The 18,305-nt window shown below is 38.9% G+C and overlaps 1 protein-coding gene across 6 annotated transcripts in view; it reads left to right on the top strand.

Moving 5' to 3' along the window:
• SUB1 (SUB1 regulator of transcription) overlaps positions 1-11,932 on the top strand; it is a 68,108-nt gene extending 56,176 nt beyond the window's left edge. For all 6 annotated transcript variants that reach the window (XM_063619927.1, XM_055245640.2, XM_063619924.1 and 3 more), the window contains 2 exons: positions 6,804-6,912; positions 8,848-11,932. In XM_063619927.1, the coding sequence (XP_063475997.1) occupies positions 6,804-6,912; positions 8,848-8,927 (189 nt within the window). In that variant the 3' untranslated portion in view covers positions 8,928-11,932. The remainder of the gene's footprint in view (positions 1-6,803; positions 6,913-8,847) is intronic.
• The last annotated feature ends 6,373 nt before the right edge of the window (positions 11,933-18,305 follow it).

Raw genomic sequence — 18,305 nt, 5'->3', positions numbered from 1 at the left:
ATCCAAAAAATGAGATTGAGAACTGCACATTTTGAAAGCAACTTGGAGGAGGCAGGTCAAGTGTTGGGACAGTAAAATATGAATAGATTATTATGAGACAGGAAGCAGCAATGTGACATGCCTAATTTTGGCCTGATGAGCAACAGAAAAGGGGAATGGGTTGAATAGATAAAGTGAAGGAAGTTCATTAAAGGGACTTGATGAAATCCCCTGGAGAGGACTCATATAGCTTCTTGGGTTTCCTGTCTTGTTTTAGGGAGACTTGACACTGGCATCTGTGTACAAGAAGGATTTGTGAGGAAGGGGTGTTGGGGATAAATGGATGCAGGTGAGATTGCTTAGGTAATTGTAGGCTTTAATCTGTATGTGAGGCGATAAGGGCTTAGATGGTTTTTCCTAAAGAAGAAATTACGCCGATTACAAGATACAGTTTAGGAGGAATGGACCAGAGGAATTAGGCAATCAGTGAAGATGTGGACTTGATTGTGGATGTGATCAAAAAAAAAAAAAAAAATGGAGTTGCTTCTATAGCACCTGAAGGGCTTAGTTGGGAAATGTTCGTGTGGGATTATCAGCATGGTTGACTAAAGCTGCCTACTGAAGTATTAAACAGAGGAAGAACAGGAAGCAGATGAGGGGATGTCTTGGGTTATATTCAGATAGAGAATGGAAGGAAAAGGAGGATGTAGGTTAAGAGAGAGGGTGAAGGAAAATTAGAAGAGTGCAGTAATGGGAGCAAGAAAAGGATGAGTGTTTCCAGGAGCCATAAGTATTAGTTGAAACCAAAAAGTTGGGTGGAACGAGACTACAATTTTTTTTTTTTTTTGAGACAGGGTCTCTGCTCTGTCACCCAGGCTGGAGTGCAGTGGTGTGATCTCTGCTCACTGCAACTTCCGCTTCCTGGGCTCAAATGATCCTCCAGCCTCAGCCTCCTGAGTAGCTGGGACTACAGGCAACGCTCCATGACGCCTGGCTAATTTTCTTTTTTGTTGGTAGAAACAGTGTTTAGCTGTGTTGTCCAGGCTGATCTTGAACTCCTGAGCTCAAGTGATCCCCCCACCTTGGCTTCTCAAAGTGCTGGGATTACAGGCGTGAGCCACCGTGACTGGCCAAGACTGTAGACATTTATATGACTAGAAAGTAAGGCTAACACATGTATATTTTGACCTGTTGATAGCTTTGAAAGGTGGAGTGCCAAGATTAAGGTGAGAATGGGAAAATTTAAGTTTTTTTTCCTATTGCTTATTTTTGCCTTGTTATACTTCTAGGTAAAGAAGATAGACAAAGTGCAGATGAACTATTTAGTTCAGAACACACATTTTAGAGATTCTATTCTGTTAAGAGGAGTTTTGTGAAAATTAAATCTAATTTTAGGAATTTTCTCACTAGAAAAATAGACCTTCGTTTCTTAAACCCTCATCTGGAAAGATTCCTAAGCCTCCTAAGGCTGACATTGCACCTTTTGAAAGCCTGCCTCTAGGAGGAACATAGGTCATCTTTTTTTTTTTAAGGCGGAATCTCGCTCTGTCACCAGGCTGGAGTGCAGTGGCACGAATCTCGGCTCACTGGAACCTCCGCCTCCCGGGTTCAAGAGATTCTCCTCCCTCAGTCAGTCTCCTGAGTAGCTGGGACTACAGGCGTGCGCCACCACCCCCAGCCAATTTTTGTATTTTTAGTAGAGACGGGATTTCACCTGGTTGGCCAGGATGGTTGGCCAGGATGGTTGGCCAGGATGGTCTTGATCTCTTGACCTCGCCATCTGCCTGCCTTGGCCTCCCAAAGTGCTGGGATTACAGGCATGAGCCACCGTGCCTGGCCTAGGCCTTATTTTCAGAGTGGCTTTCACGGATCTAGTGGTGTAGGCATTTTAAGAGATAATATGATACTTAATTTCATTGCCATTACAGCTTGATGTACATCAAACATCAATACATAAGCAGTTCTCTAAATGTATTAAAGAGTTGTACCAAAGGAAAATCAGTACACTTGTCTTTTAAAGTCTGAAATGATTGGGGCAGAATCGTGACTAGAGAGAAGATACTAGAGATGCTTGCTTCCTGGTTCCTTCAGCCCTGATTTTGAAGAACTTTCTTCCATAGGGATGTAACCTACCTGAGGTGACATCTGTGATAATAGAGAGACTGGAGAATTATCTCATAATTACTTAGTACCTGTGTCTTGAAAGGTCAGAATAGTTGAGGCAGGAAACTTTAATCCATATTTTCCTTCAGAGTTAGGCACAAAGGGTCAGTAATACTGCTTTAGTTTATTTGATGATTTAAGGATACTTGATGCTTTTAAATTATTTAATTTGAAATGATTATAACTGGTCATTTTAATCTGGGGCAGGAGTCCATAGAATTGTTTTTTAATTTGAGTTTCCTTTTTTGTGTTTGAAGGAATTATTCATAACCTTTATCACAGGGGTCCCTCCTGCACAGGAGGTGAGTGGTGTGTGAGTGAACATTGCAGCCTGAGCTCTGCCTCTTGTCAGATTAGCAGCGGCATTAGATTCTCATAGGAGCGCGAACCCTATGTGAACTGCGCATGCAAGGGATCTAGGTTGTGCGTTCCTTATTCCTTATGAGAATCTAATGCCTGATGGTGGGATAGTTTTCATCCTGAAACTGTCAGCTTTCCCCTTCCCTGCCTGCTGTGGAAAAATTGTCTTCCGTGAAACTGGTCCCTGGTGCCAAAAAGGTTAGGAACCACTGCTTTATCAGATCTTCAAAGGGGACAGGGAATCAAATTCATAGAAGAATCACAGTTCTTTATGATGTATATACTATTTTTTGCTGCTAATCTCCGGATTTTGTGGATGTAAAATATATTCTGTCATCTGATTTTATTTTTTTCCAATAAAATGTGATTTCAGTGATCTTTATTTTTTTCTATCTTTGTATCCCTATACTACTATCTCATCACTTGTTTAATTTTTGCTAATAAGAATTTGTCAGTTTTACTCTTTTTTTTCTCCCCAAGGGAGAGGCAACTGTTGGGCAGATTCCTTTAAAAAAAAAAAAATGTTTTTGAGGTGTAGTTTATGTCCAATAAAACGCACACATTTAAAAGCATACCTTGATAGGCTGTGATAAATGTACACGCCTTTGTGGCCAGACCATTTTCATCACCCCAGAAAGTTCCTCTTGGCTTTACAGTCATTGCTGATGTCCTAGGTAATCACTGATCTTATTTCTACCAGTATATGTTGCCTCTTCTAGAACTTTTTATAAATGGATACATGCAGTCTATTTTTTGTGTCTGGTTTTTGCTCAGTATAATGTATTGAGATTAATTCTTGTTGCATATATCAGTAATTTGTTTCTTTTTATTGCTGAGTAGTATTTTGTATGATAATACTACAACTTGTTAATCCATTCACCTTGGGTGGACATTGGGATTGTATCAAGTCTTGGGCTAATAGGAATGCAATTGCTGTGAATATTCTTGTACAAGTCATTTTGTGGACATTTTTGCCCCTTTGGGTAAATACCAGATACATTTGCCAAGTCATAGGGTAAGTGTGTAACTGTATAAGACACTGTCAAACCATTTTCCATAGTAGCTGTAGCATTTTACACAGCCATCAGTACTACTTATGAGATTCCAGTTGCTCCACATCCTCACTAGATATTGTCAGTCTTAAGTTTTTTTCTTTTTAGTTACAGTGAATGTATAATGGTAGCTCATGGTGGTTTTACTTTACATTTCCCTCATGTACCTGTCTTAATTCACTGTACCTCTTTAGTGTGTTTATTGGTTATTTTTATATCTTTTGTGAAGAGTATCTTTTGGCCACTTAAAAAAAATGCCAGGTCATTTGAATTGTAACACTTCATATATTTTGGATATAAGTCCTTTGTCAGATGTAAGTATAATTAATATTTTTTTTAGACTTCAGGGAAACTTTAGTTTTCAAAGCAGTCTAGTTCAAAAATGAGTGGAGGTTAACAGAGAAGAAAGAATATGAAACCAGAGAGACAGAATCAGACAGGATAAGGGGGGACTGGCAGTTGGTCAGGGGCGTCTGTGACAGATCTTCTCTTGGAAATGAGGTCCTCACCGATTCTGGTCAGTTCATCATTTTCTTCACGTCCACAGTTCTGCTCCTTCCTCAGGCTCTCCTCGAAGGCCAAGACCCCTGTGGCTCCAACTTGAGTGAATATCTTCTTTAGGTTTCTGGTTTATCTTTTTATTTTCTGAAGCATCTTTTTAAAAAAGGCTTTAGTGTGATTGTCTATTCTATCGATTTTTCTACTTTTTTGCTTAATGCTTATTTTCTGTCCAAGACATATTTTGCCTACCATGGCCACAAAAATTTTTGCCAGTGTTTTTTCCTAGAAGTTTTATAGTTTTAGTTTTCACATTCAGGTTTGTGATTCATGTAGAATTAATTTCTCTGTGTATGGTGTAAGATAGAGATTTAGATTCTTCCCCACCCCCAGTGCAGATAGCCTGTTGTTTCAACACCATTTGTTGAAAAGAGTATTCTTATTCCTTCGAATTACCTTGGATTTTACCCCCTCTCTCCCCAAAAAAATCAGTGAATATATCCAATGCATGTGTATTTTTTGACTCCATTGTGTTCCATTGACCTCTTATGTCTGTCTTTACTCCAGTACTACATTGTCTTCCCTTACTATATTATAGTGAGTCTTGGAAAGTGCTAAGAGACACTTTGTTGAGGAAAGCCTGTTCTTTTCTCTGGAATTTGTAATTTGTGGTAAGCAGATATATAAGATTTTTGAAAAATAATTTTCTGTGAATATTTTTAAGTTCTCAATCTGACTGTGAGGTGCATTAAAAATGTTACCTGAAGTGAACACGAAAAGGAAAAACTTTGTTATTATTGACTGGAACTCTGGATTCATATATTCAGAATGGTTGGTGAAGCAGTGTAGCTAGTTGCATCTGTGGATTCCTATTGGTTGTAGTTTGTACTGCAAAATTTTGCTTCCTAATGATTTTTTTTTTTTGGTGGTAAAAACCATAAAAGTATATTCACATTGTTGCGAAACAGATTGCCGAAACTGTTTCATCTTGCAAAACTGAACCTCTGTGGCCATTAAACAACAGTTCCCTTTCTCCCAGCCCTGGGTAACCACCATTCTACTTTTTGTTCCTGTGAACTTGACATCATGTAAGTGGAATCATAGAGTATTTCCCTTTTTCCTTTTTATGACTGGCTTATTTCATTGATGTAGTATGTGACAGGATTTCCTTTTTTAAAAGCGAATTGATATTCCATTGTGTGTCTATTCCACCCCCCTCCCCCATTTTGTTTATCAGTTCATCTCTGGGTGGATGTTTGTGGTGTTTCCACTTCTTGGCTCTTGTGAATAATGCTGCTGTGAACATGGGTATGCAGATGTCTCTTGGAGTCTGTGCTTTCAATTTTTTGGGATATATACCCAGAAGTAGGATTGCTGGATCATATGATAGTTTAAACAGTAATTTGGTTGCAGTTTTGATATTGAGAGCAGTACAGTTGACCCTCAAACAATGCAGGGTCAAAATGCAAGGCACCAACCCCTGTGCAGTTGAAAATCTGGTTATAACTTTTGACTTCGTCAAAACTGCTAAGTATAGCCTACTGTTGACGGTAGCCTTGACAGTAACATAAACAGTTAACATATATATTGTATGTTATATGTACTATATACTGTATTCTTACAATAAAGTAAGCTAGAGAAAAAATATTACTAAGAAAATCATAAGGGAGAAAAAATACATTTTACTGTACTGTATGGTGTTTATCGATAACATTAGTTTACGTTGTCTGTTTATAAGATAATGTCATCTGTTAGAAATTGTGGGCAACCACAGCTGCAGATTTCAGTCCGTGGTACATATCAAGCAATTCAACTTTTATTTTTTTATTTTTATTTTTATTTTTTTGCGTTTTAAAATTAAAGACAGGATCTTGCTGTGTTGCCCAGATTGGATTCAAGCTCCTGGGCTCAAGTGATCCTCCGGCCTCAGCCTCCTGAGTAGCTGGGATCATAGGCATGCACCACTGCTTCTGGCAGTTTTTTTCTTGTGATGTCATGCCTTCTCTCTGCTTCTTGGGAGCACTTTCAACATCACTGGGGGCACTTTGTATAGGACTCATGGTGTTATTTAAAGTTTATGGTATTGCACTAATCATGATGAAAAATAATGTGAAAACCGTGAGAGATCACTTTTTACTGCAATAAGCAATTTGTTGGAGACATGCTCAGCAGAGATGATTAGCATCACATGGTGTTTTACACAAGGTGTTTTAAGCAGATATTTGTAACATTTGAGCACACTGAGATAGCAACAGGAAGTGGCTGTGAAGTTAACACTAGTACACTACTGCAGTTTATTTTATGCAGTTATGAATTAATATTCCATCTTTGTTTACATTTCTCTACTGCTTCCCGTGTGTATAAGTTTTGATACATTTTTAACTTCATATAATAGATTTGTATGTTTTATGATAGTAAATGATAAAATAACCTCACATCTGGGTATGTTTTATGCATTCATGACATACCTAACTTTTCTTTAATGTTTTTGTTATTTCTAGGCTATGCAGTTGTTCTGTGAGTTTTTTCAAATTGGCAAGTCTGCAAAAATTTTTCCAGTATATTTATTGAAAAAAATATGCATATAAGTGGGACCTGCACAGTTCAGAGCCGTGTTGTTCAAGGGTCAGCAGTAGTCGTTTTCATGATTAGATGTAGAATGAGCATGCAGCAAGTTGTGAATATGAATACAATTGAAACAGATACCACTCTTGAAAGGAGCACCTCTTTTTATGTTTGTTTCTTTTGCAGATTGGGAAAATGAGGTACGTTAGTGTTCGAGATTTTAAAGGCAAAGTGCTAATTGATATTAGAGAATATTGGATGGATCCTGAAGGTGAAATGAAACCAGGAAGAAAAGGTGAGGTCTGATTACTTGAATTTTATTAACAGTGTTAGGACTAAACTACAACTTTTCTGAGTAGCTTACTTGAAATGTTGGCAGGACACACGGGGCAAGGAAGAGTCTTACTCAGTTGATTCTCTATCTTCTGTAGTTATTTTGGACATGATACTTAACATTTTTTTAATGAGATGTCTTAATACAGCTTTTGGGAATAAAACCCAGAAAAGTAACACCCCTAATATCACTTCAATTGGGTGCTAATTTACTTGAACAATTTTTAAAAAGGTTTACAGCAATTCTGAAGCAGATTAGGCACTATCTGGGAACTTGTAAAATCAGGAATGGAAAATCTTGGTTTACAATGCTTCCTTTTGATTCAGCTCCTAAAAGCTATTCTTCAGGGCATTATTCTTCAGGCGGATCTCTGCTTTCCTTCCATTTGTGCTTCATCCAGTCCCAAGCCTCTTAGCATTGTAGAAACATATTTTATATTAATTCACCAGACAGCCAGATAAGGTGAGTCAACCTAAATTTGTATATTTGGATTGCTGCTCTAGGTTGACCCTCAGCTAAAGAAAAATGCTTCCTTATTTAGTTTTATTCTGCTTGCCTGTTAGTTTGAAAGGTACCACTTGTTTGCTTCATGCAGTTTTTTTTTGTTGTTGTTAAACTCAGCCTCTATATGTGTTTATACGCTTTCATATTTTCTTCAAGTCACTTCTGGATTGGTCATTCACTACCAGAGTGGCCGATGCCGTATTTCTTATTCTTTTTTTTCAATTTCATGGCCTTCCAGCAGTTTTCTGGGAGTACTTTCTGCCAGTTCTTGTTTACGTCTCTGTTTATATGTGTCAGTATTGGAATGCTAGAACGTTAAAGTACAAAATATGGAAAATATAAAATTTCTGTTCATACTTTTACATCTTAAATAGGAAAGACATATTTCACATTTTTTAACCGTTTATGTGTTGGGTGATACGCTAAGTTCATTATTCATGTTACTTAATCATTTACAACAACTCTTTGGGGTGTAGATGCCATTTTACTGGTGAGGAAACTAAGGCTTACAAGGTGATGTAGTTCTTTTTTAAGGGTCATACACTTAGTGAAAGTGAGACTGGAATTTTAACCCTGACAGGGTGACCCTAGAGTGCAGTTACCCGGGTATACTCTCTCAGGAGTCCTGTATGAATCACGTCCTGGGAATTTTTCCAAAGTGAAATGAATGCTTCTGGAAGAACTCAGCACAATTGGCTTGAATTCCTGTGGAAATGTTGGGCAAATATTGGAACTAGCTGGAAATATAGTAATGGGGTATCACATGCCATATCTGGACCTGACCATTTTAGCCTGATAGTTGACAGGTATTAGTAAGATGTGTCTTCAAGACCTTACTTATCCTCATTGGTTACAATAGGTACTATGCAGGATGTGCTGTGGAAAGTAAGACTGGATATGAGATTGATAATGCTCAGTAAATTGTGATGATCTGTAATTAACAAATGTAAGAGATATGATTTTCAGTATTGTAGCATTGTGTCCAAGTGGCATTTTTTTTTTTTTTTTTTTAGATGGAGTCTTGCTCTGTTGCCCAGGCTGGAGCGCAGTGGCCTGATCTTGGCTCACTGCAACTTCCGCCTCCCAGGTTCAAGCAATTCTCCTGTCTCAGCCTCCTGAGTAGCTGGGATTACAGGTGCCCACCACCATGCCTGGCTAATTTTTGTATTTTTAGTAGAGATGGGGTTTCACCATGTTGGCCAGGCTGGTCTTGAACTCCTCACCTCAAGTGATCCACCCGCCTTGGCCTCCCAAAGTGCTGGGATTATAGGTGTGAGCCACTGAGCCCAGCCTAAAGTGGCAATTTTGATAAAACAGTATTCTAGTTGGAAGTATGAAAATCCTCAACGCTTAAATAGATTTTCACCTTTGAATTTTTAAACTTTGTTTTAGGTATTTCTTTAAATCCAGAACAATGGAGCCAGCTGAAGGAACAGATTTCTGACATTGATGATGCAGTAAGAAAACTGTAAAATTCGAGCCATATAAATAAAACCTGTACTGTTCTAGTTGTTTTAATCTGTCTTTTTACATTGGCTTTTGTTTTCTAAATGTTCTCCAAGCTATTGTATGTTTGGATTGCAGAAGAATTTGTAAGATGAATACTTTTTTTTAATGTGCATTATTAAAAATATTGAGTGAAGCTAATTGTCAACTTTATTAAGGATTGCCTTGTGTACCCGCCACCCTAGTGTAAAATAAAATCAAGTAATACAATCTTAACTGTTGTGGCCTTTTTTGATCATAAGAGTTGGTACTGTTTAAGGCCAAAAGTAACAGTTTTTATAGATCTTTTAGTTTCAACTCAGCTTTTACAATAAAAAGGATTTGTATTGCATTGAGTTTATAAACTTTTGGTTTGTGAACTTCATATTTGATCTTTTCTCTTCCAATCAAATGTCTAGGCTTGTTTGACTTCCACCCCAATGATTTTTCACTCTTTTTATTTTGTTTACTTCATTTTCCTTTAATAACTTAATCTCTTCATGTTCAGTTTTTACTTCACTCTTTATTCTTTTCTTTGGTTATGGTATGCTTATTTGGAAAGTCAGTGAAACTGTCAAAATGTTATCTCAATAAGATACTTACATGAGAACTACAATCACCGAATCTACTGTATTCAGTATTAGCAGATCTAATTTGATAAACAACATGGCTTGTGTGAAAATTGAGCAGGTGTTTGTTTACCCATAGTGTTCTATGTAGTTATTGCTTAGTCTGCAGAAAATAATGACTTAGATGAGATGTCTGACTTGCTTTCACTTATTAAACATGTTCACCATGGGATAATGTCTGTAACATCAGATATTGTTAAACTAGACTAGGATTTAATAAAAATTGTGAAAGCTTACTGGCCTAACATTTTATTTTATAATATTGAATATGAATTATATGTAGCCAGAGATGTTATTAAGCTTTACTGTTATAGTAGGTAATATGGTTAGTTTGTAGGGAAAAGAGCATATGAGCACATGCTTGTGTATTTTGGCCTTTGCCCCAATAGAACAGACCAATGGCATTCTAGACTTGATGATACAAAGTTTTAGCAGACACTAGTAAGTGGTTTGTATTTAACCATATTGATGAAGCAGACAGATTGAGGCACAGATTTTAGTGGCTTTGTGGCAATAAATAGGGCATGGTGTGCCTTAGGAAAATAATGTTTATAAAGGGAATTATAACTGAAATTAAAGGAGGCGGCAGTGAAGAGGAAATAATTCTCTTCTATCTAAATGATATACACATGATATTTTGAGATTTTTATAACAGCAGCAGAACACAATTCTAGGTAGAGTAGAAAAAGGAAAGGTTTAAAGACATATTAAAGATTCTTGTTGACAAATTATTTTTGGTAGCAAATCTCAAATGGTTGCCTGCTATTAAGGGCTGCCATATTAGAGTTTTGCACTATTTTGCTACCAAGTTTGATTGGTACATCTAAAACATTTTGTAGTTGCTTGTCAAGGACTTAATTTGAAAATCATTTGCCAGGCCACATAGTTATCAATTTTTTTGTCTAGCAGCTATTCTGCTGTATTTCTAAAACATTTTTTAGATGACTTTTTAAAGTATATTTAGCAGTAACCTTAAGAGGTTCAAATTGGTAAATCTCTTGTAATTTAGCCTTCATCAAGTAATAGGTACCAGTGTATTAAAAATACGTATTTTTTTTTGCAGCCCCTTGAACCAGAGTAGGTTCGGAGAAACTCCCAAAATTTGTACTTTAGACACATCATGCTTGATTGGTAACTTCCCTCCTTTTTTGGGGAACATGCTTGTGTCCTATTAATTGGATAGATTTTTAAATATTTCTTATTTTTGGCACACAGAAAGGGTAGTTGGAGTACAGAACTTTGATTTTTGGTGTAGATGCAGAGGGAATGATGGGTAAATTACCTAGGTTTATATGAATTTAGGGGGTGTATGCATTTTGAAACAATCTACTAACAGATGGTGCTGAAATCTATTACCTACATGTTTTCTAGTTGTTTAGCATTATGTTAATGAAGCCTCCACATAAGGAGTGTTTCTCTGGCACAGTTGGTAAGTTGACTGCTAACTTCATTTAAATGTGTTACTGGATATGCAGTATACTGAAGTTATTAATCAGTTTGTGTATAGGAAAAGAGAACTGGGTTAAAAGAAGCAAAATTAACTTGTTCTGAAAAGAAAGTATAGATTAATTTTGTTTTCTGTTTAAGTTTTATCTTGTTGGTAAAGATTTTTTTTCCTAGGCAGAAACCTTGGCATTTTTAGGCATAGATACCTTACCTTACAATGCCAAAATGAATTTAATTCCAGTACTCAGGTTTTTCCCTTTAACAGACTTTATGGGTATCAGGGCTTTCTAATGGGGTTTTCCTCTTCGTTTTTAAAATGTGAGCAGCATTTGACCAATTTCCAGTGCTCTTAGCATTTTACTTAAAGAACGACCACTACAAAAGAAAATCTTTGTAATTTGATTGTCTTTTGCTTTGCTTCATTAATGCCTAAGAACTTAAGAATACTCCTACCTCATTAGCTACTCAAGATGCTGTGACGATCAAATCTATTCTACATAATGTGTTTAGAAACAAAGACTTGGGTGAAAAATGTAATAAGTATATTCTGACTTGGCTATTGAGGGGAAAATTCAGTATTAAGTGTTCCTCACAGGAGATATGTTAGCAGAATACTATAAAAGTTTGAAATTTTTAAAAAGTACTTAAATTTAGGTATCTCTCCGGAAATTCTTTGCAGTTCATTTTTTATGGCAGTTAATCCAGTGAAACACTCAAAAGTTTTTTTTTGTTTTTTTTTTTAAAGTGGTGTTTTTCCAGATAAACTCTAGGGTGAATATTCACATAATCACAAATATGTAATTCTGTAATTGTGGAATGCCTGTATGCTTTGTTTTCGTACATCTTCCATGGAGATGTCTGAATATAATACTCTATCTGTGAATATTTTAAATGTTGAAATAAAAGTAAGAAATGTGCCCTTTGTGTTATCCCGGTTTCACAAACCTGAACGTAAATGGGTAATTTGTCTGTTGAATGAGTTCTATTAATAGAATGCCTTTCTGTGTGAATGCTTTGGAATGTGGATTAGTCTTGGGTCCGTCCTTTCCATCTACTTGATCCAAATGGAAAAATGCAAACACTTAGGTGTACACAGCCTCTTTTTTTTCTTTCTCCCTATAAGTGCTTTGTAGTCTAATGATTCCTTCATATACTTGACTGGTGTCATGGACTCCTTTGAAGATTTCAAACTACATTTTCATTTATAAAGTCCCTATTTTGCCCTTGGTTAGTGTTTTTGTTTATATGTTGAGGCCCCATTTCAATTTCTGTTTAGGAATAGAAAGATCCATGGTATATTCACTTAACTGTAAATTTGCTTTTAGTAAAACATAATTCAGCCAGAAGAAGGAAAAAAAGAGTACTTGGAGTTTACACAATTAATCACTGACTTCATAGTTTTGTAGTATGGCTCAAAGGGAGTTACTGGGATAGGAAGGGTATTTGCGAAGTACTAAACATTTAAAAAAATTATGTGGAATTAGTTACTATATAACAGTTCACCTCATAGTTATGTCCATTTTAGTAAAAGATCTTGCTACAGCCTGGTGTGGTGGCTCACACCTTTAATCCCAGCACTTTGGGAGGCCAAGGCCGACGGATCACTTGAGGTCAGGAGTTTGAGACCAGCCTGGCCAACATGGTGAAACCCCATCTCTACTAAAATACAAAAATTAACTGGGTATGCTGGTGAACACTGCAATTCCAGCTACTATGGAGGCCGAGGCGGGAGAATTACTTGCACCTAGGAGGCAGAGGTTGCAGTGAGCCGAGATCGTGCCACTGTACTCCAGCCTGGGCAATGGAGTGAGACTGTCTCAAAAAAAAAAAAAACTTGCTACATGAACAGGACTTTTCTTTCCCCACTTGCTTCATTCACATAAGCCCCTCACAGAGTTCAGACCTTCCCAGACCTGCTTTTATAGACATTTTAGTCCTGGATTAATAGTGACCCACTGTCTAAGTGAAATGCTCCTCTTATTTCACTTTTTAGGTTCTTGATAGTTTAAATGGTTTATCCTTCTGCTGGATAACTTACTGTGTAGTTAGGAGATAAGATTTATGCAACTTCTGTAACTGCTCCTGAATTTCAACTCATTTCAGTAGTTGGATAATGTAACCTCCATGGGTAACAGACTGTATATGTAGTTCAGAAATGAGCTGAAATTGTCTATCTAGTAACTCGCGTATCTTGAAAAGTGATGTGAAAGTTCGTTTTGCCCCCTAAGTAAGCTAAGCCCAAGTCTTTTAAAATGTTATCTATTTTTTGAAGAGATAGGGTGTTCCTATGCTGCCCAGGCTGGAGTGCAGTGGCTGTTTACAGGTGTGATCCTAGCGCACCATGGCCTTGAACTTGTGGGCCCAGGTGATCCTCCTGCCTCAGCCTTCCTAGCATCTGTACACTACAGGTGTATACCACTGTGTCTGGCAAGCCCAAGTCTTCTAATAGCTCATATTCTGAAGGCTTTATTTTTCAAGTATGTAGTTGTTGCAGGAATGGTACAGAAAACTCCCATGTACCCCTCCACTCAGAGACCCCATTCAGATTTTGTGAGTTTCAGTGTCTCTTAGCAAAAGCATCTAACCCAGGATGATGTGTCTCATTTGATTATCTCTTTAGTCTCCTTCAGCCTGACAGTTCCTTAGTTTTTCCTTAACTTTTACAACTTTCATGTTTCTGAAGATTTGGTAACATGAAGGCTACTGGGTGGTGGTGACAAGGGTGGGGAGGGCAGAGGCTAGTTGAGTGAGGAGTGGAGACGGTGTGTAGACAGTTAATTTGAGCAGCTTGGTTGTGAAGGATAAAGAAAAATGGGATGGTGGCTGTAGAAGGGTGTGGGATCCAGGGCAGAGTGTGATTGAAATTACAGTGTGCAGCATCTGAGGGAAGGTGGTAAGGTTCCTAACTTCTTCAGTATGAATTTAAGTTGACCTTTGGTGTCAGCAACAGTTACTTTTTTTTTTTTTTGAGACGGTGTCTTGCTTTGTCGCCCAGGCTGGAGTGCAGTGGCGCAATCTCGGCTCACTGCAAGCTCTGCCTCCCGGGTTCACGCCATTCTCCTGCCTCAGCCTCCCAAGTAGCTGGGCCTACAGGCGCCCGCCACCACGCCCAGCTAATTTTTTGTATTTTTAGTAGAGACGGGGTTTCACCATGTTAGCCAGGATGGTCTCGGTCGCCCGACCTCATGATCCGCCCGCCTCGGCCTCCCAAAGTGCTGGGATTACAGGCTTGAGCCACCATGCCCGGTGTCAGCAACAGTTTCAACCACTTCCCACTTTTTTTTTTTTTGGTGACTAAGTGCCACCTGAACTGTGAGTACTTCTAGTAATTTTAAAGAAAAATATGAATTACTACTTTTTTTTTTTTTTTTTTGAGATGGAGTCTCGCTCTGTCACCAGGCTGGACTGCAGTGGCACGATCTCGGCTCACTGCATCCTCCACCTCCCAGGTTCAAGCAATTCTCTGCCTCAGCCTCCTGAGTAGCTGGGATTATAGGCACCCCCACCAGGCCCGGCTAATTTTTTGTACTTTTAGTAGAGATGGGGTTTCACCATCTTGGCCAGTCTGGTCTTGAACTCCTGACCTCGTAATCCACCCGCCTCGGCCTCCCAAAGTGCTGGGATTACAGGTGTGAGCCACAAATTACTTCATTTTAACATGAATTCGATCACTTGGTTCTCACGCCCCTCTTCTCCAAGCTCTCCAAATTCAGACCAGGGATCTCCAAATTCAGACCAGGGCCTAGTCAAACCTTGGGTTTTGGGATCTGGTACCAGACATGTCTAGCCATGAGCCATTCTCATTGTTTTAAGGCGCATGAGATCTCAGTTCCCTGTTGGAGTCACAGGGCCTGTGCTGGAGGGGAGCCTATAAATGAAGGGAGGAAGTTTAAGACCTCTTTAATCGATTGGAGGAACCTAGGGAATGGCTCTTAGGCCACAGGGTCGCAGATGGAAATGGCCCCTCTAACTTGAAGAATGTTTGCTTCCTATTTCAGTGACCTTGCTCTTGATTTTTTTCCCCCACATATTTTATCTTTATTTTTTTTGAGAGAGTCTTGCTCTGTTGCCCAGGCTGGAGTACAGTGGCATGATCTTGGCTCACTGCAACTTCCACCTCCCAGGTTCAAGCGATTCTCATTCCTTTAGCCTCCCTAGTAGCTGGGATTACAGGTGCGTGTCACTACACCCGACTAATTTTTGTATTTTTAGTAGAGACGGGATTTCGCCGTGTTTGCCAGGCTGGTCTTGAACTTCTGGCTTCAAGCAGTCTGCCTGCTTTGGCCTCCCAAAGTGCTAGGATTACAGGCATGAGCCACTGTGCCTGGCCCCCAACGTATTTTATTCTGAAAAATTTCAAACCCAGAGAAAAGTTGAATAAATAGTATAAGAAACACTCATATCCTTCACCTATTATTTTGCAACATTCTGTCTCTTTTTGCTGAACTGTCTGAAAGTAAATTGTAGAAAGTTAACATATGCATATGCTGAGCTGTTTTTACTTCTGAGACCAAGTGTGTGTGTTTTTTCCATCACCCCGTCTCTTACTCCATTTGGGTGTCCTACAATTCAATTCTGATACCATCTACCTGGAGTTAGTGTCAGATCCCACAAGTTAAGGGCTCAGTCCCACAAGAAGGCCCCCCACTTCAGCTGCCAGCCGTAAGTCCATGGTTGTCACTGGTACTTGTGACCAGTAAATTCAGAGGGTTTCCACAATCCCCTTCTCACATTTGATAATTGACTGGAACAATTTACACAACTCAGGAAAGCACTTTATTCACGATTACAGGTTATTATAAAGGATACAACTCAGCAACAGCCAAATGGGAGAGATGCCCAGGGCAAGGTATGGGGAAGGGATGTGGAGCTCCGTGCCTTCTCTGGGAGCACCACTCTCCCAGCACCTTACTATGTCACCAACTGAAGTCTCTGAGCCCCATCATTTAGGGTGTTTTTATAGAGATCCAATTACACGTGATTGATTAAATTTTTAGCCATTGGTGATTAACAGTCCTCACTTCCTCACCCATCCCCAGAGGTTGGGAGGTGGAGCTGAAAATTCTAAGCTTCTAATCAAAGTTTCGTCTTTCTAGCAACCAGTCCCCATCCTGAAGCTATCTAGGGGTCCTGCCAAGAGTCCCTCATTTGAACAAAAGATCCTCCTATCACTTTTAACTCAAGAAATTAGGTTTTAGGAGCTCTGTGCCAGAAACCAGGAACAAAGACCAAGTATCTATGATGCCGCTTAGGCATACATGTTTACACACATACATACATGTGTATACATCTATACAATTTTTTGGATGAATATTTGAAAGTAAACTGCAGACATACTTCATTTTAAGTACTTCAGTGTGTATTTCCTAGGAATGGAAAGACACTTTAACATTTTTTTAATGGAAAATAATCATATTTTACAAAACAAATTATGAGTGACATTAGTTTACAATTTACGAATCTCTTTAATAGAAGATGGCTGGATTCTCCTGTTTGCTTCTGCAGATAATACTTCTGCAGATAATCTTTTGTTTGGGTTGAGGTATGTGAAGAAAATGTGGTCTCAGAGATGTGTAGTTGGAAAAGGGAAGAATACTTTATTATTTTTTTATTTCTGAGACAGTTTTGCTCTTGTCGCCCAGGCTGGAGGGCAGTGGCACCATCTGGGCTCACTGCAACCTCCACCTCCCGGGTTCAAGCGATTCTCATGCCTCAGCCTGCAAAGTAGCTGAGATTACAGGCGTATGGCACCATGCCCGGCTAATTTTTGTATTTTTAGTAGAGACAGGGTTTCACCATGTTGGCTAGACTGATCTCGAATTCCTGAGCTTAAGTGATCTGCCTGCCTCAGCCACTCAAAGTGCTGGGATTACAGGCATGAGCCACCGCACCTGGCACAGGAATACTTTAATAGCCTTTCCAGGTAATTGTGGGTATCCTTTGATGACAACCACAAAATTTGACAAGTGGTAGTTTCTTAAAAGTTGTAGTATATAATTTCCCCTTGAAAACTTGAATTTCATCATTGACAACACATGCTGTCAGTTGTTTTTTATTTGAAGTGATAGGCTCAGTTTGTTTGTTTTTGAGAAATTGCCAAATCCACAGGTCTGAACGACTATTTGTCAATCTTGGAAGTTAAAATGGTGCTCCATGCAAAGTGCCGCCAGTTCAGTTCATACTCCAGACAGTTCTGCCGGTGCTTTTCCTTGAGACTGCCTTGGAACCTCAGTGTGCATTTCCCAAGAGTAAAGACATTCTACCTAGCCTCAATATTATCACAACTTAAAACATCAATAATTTTATCAACTATTCAGTACATAGTAAGTTTCCCCAGTTCCCAAAAATGTTCTTTATTTCTTCTCCCAAAGCAGTGTCTTAATCAAAATTCATGCTGTTCATTTGGTTATTAGTCTCTTTTAATCTAGAATAATTCCCTACTGTTTTGTCTTCCATGACATTGACCTTTTGTAAGAATCCAGGCCACTTGTAGTATGTCCTGTATTCTAGATTTGTCTGTTTCTTCATGGCTCAGTTCAGGTTAAATGTCTTTTGCAAGAAGCTACATAGGAGTTGCTGTATCTACTGCACCACACCAGAAGGTACATCAGGTGTTTCACAACTGGTCATGTGAATTTTGATCACTAAGTTATTTAAAATGGTGATTGCCCATTCTATTTTACTTTATTAATTATTATTATTATTTTGTGAGAGTTTCACTCTGTCACCCAGGCTGAAGTGCAGTAGTGTGATCTCGGCTAACTGTACCGTCTGCCTCCTGGGTTCAAGTGATTCATGTGCCTCAGCCTCCCTCAGCTGGGATGACAGGCATGCACCACCACGCTTGGCTAAATTTTGGCATTTTTAGTAGAGATGGGGTTTTACCATGTTGACCAGGCTAGTCTTGAACTCCTGGCCTCAAGTGATCCACCTGCTTCGGCCTGCCGAAGTGCTGGGATTACAGGCGTGAGCTACTGTGCCCCTGGCCACAAATAAAAATTTTTTACTCTCAAGGAGCATTGTCTGTTTCATTCTTTGAAAAGCATGTAAGTTTTGGGAGCCTAGCGGGGAAGGGAGTGATGGTTCCAGTGCATTGGTAGTGGAGACTGCCTGTTGGTCATCTTGGGCTTCTCATGCCATTGAATTAGTAGGGAAGGAAGGAGGTGATTGTGGTGTTTGAGTTCATTGATCTTGATTGTCTGAGGGAAATTGGACTGTTTGTTCCTACACAGTGGTGGCAAGGAGAGTGATGTTTGGAAACCAGGGGATTTACTGGTGACTTTGCTCACT

This window comes from Symphalangus syndactylus, chromosome 16 (assembly GCF_028878055.3).
Source record: "Symphalangus syndactylus isolate Jambi chromosome 16, NHGRI_mSymSyn1-v2.1_pri, whole genome shotgun sequence".
Lineage (NCBI taxonomy): Eukaryota > Metazoa > Chordata > Mammalia > Primates > Hylobatidae > Symphalangus > Symphalangus syndactylus.
This window is presented reverse-complemented; position numbering and strand designations above follow the sequence as displayed.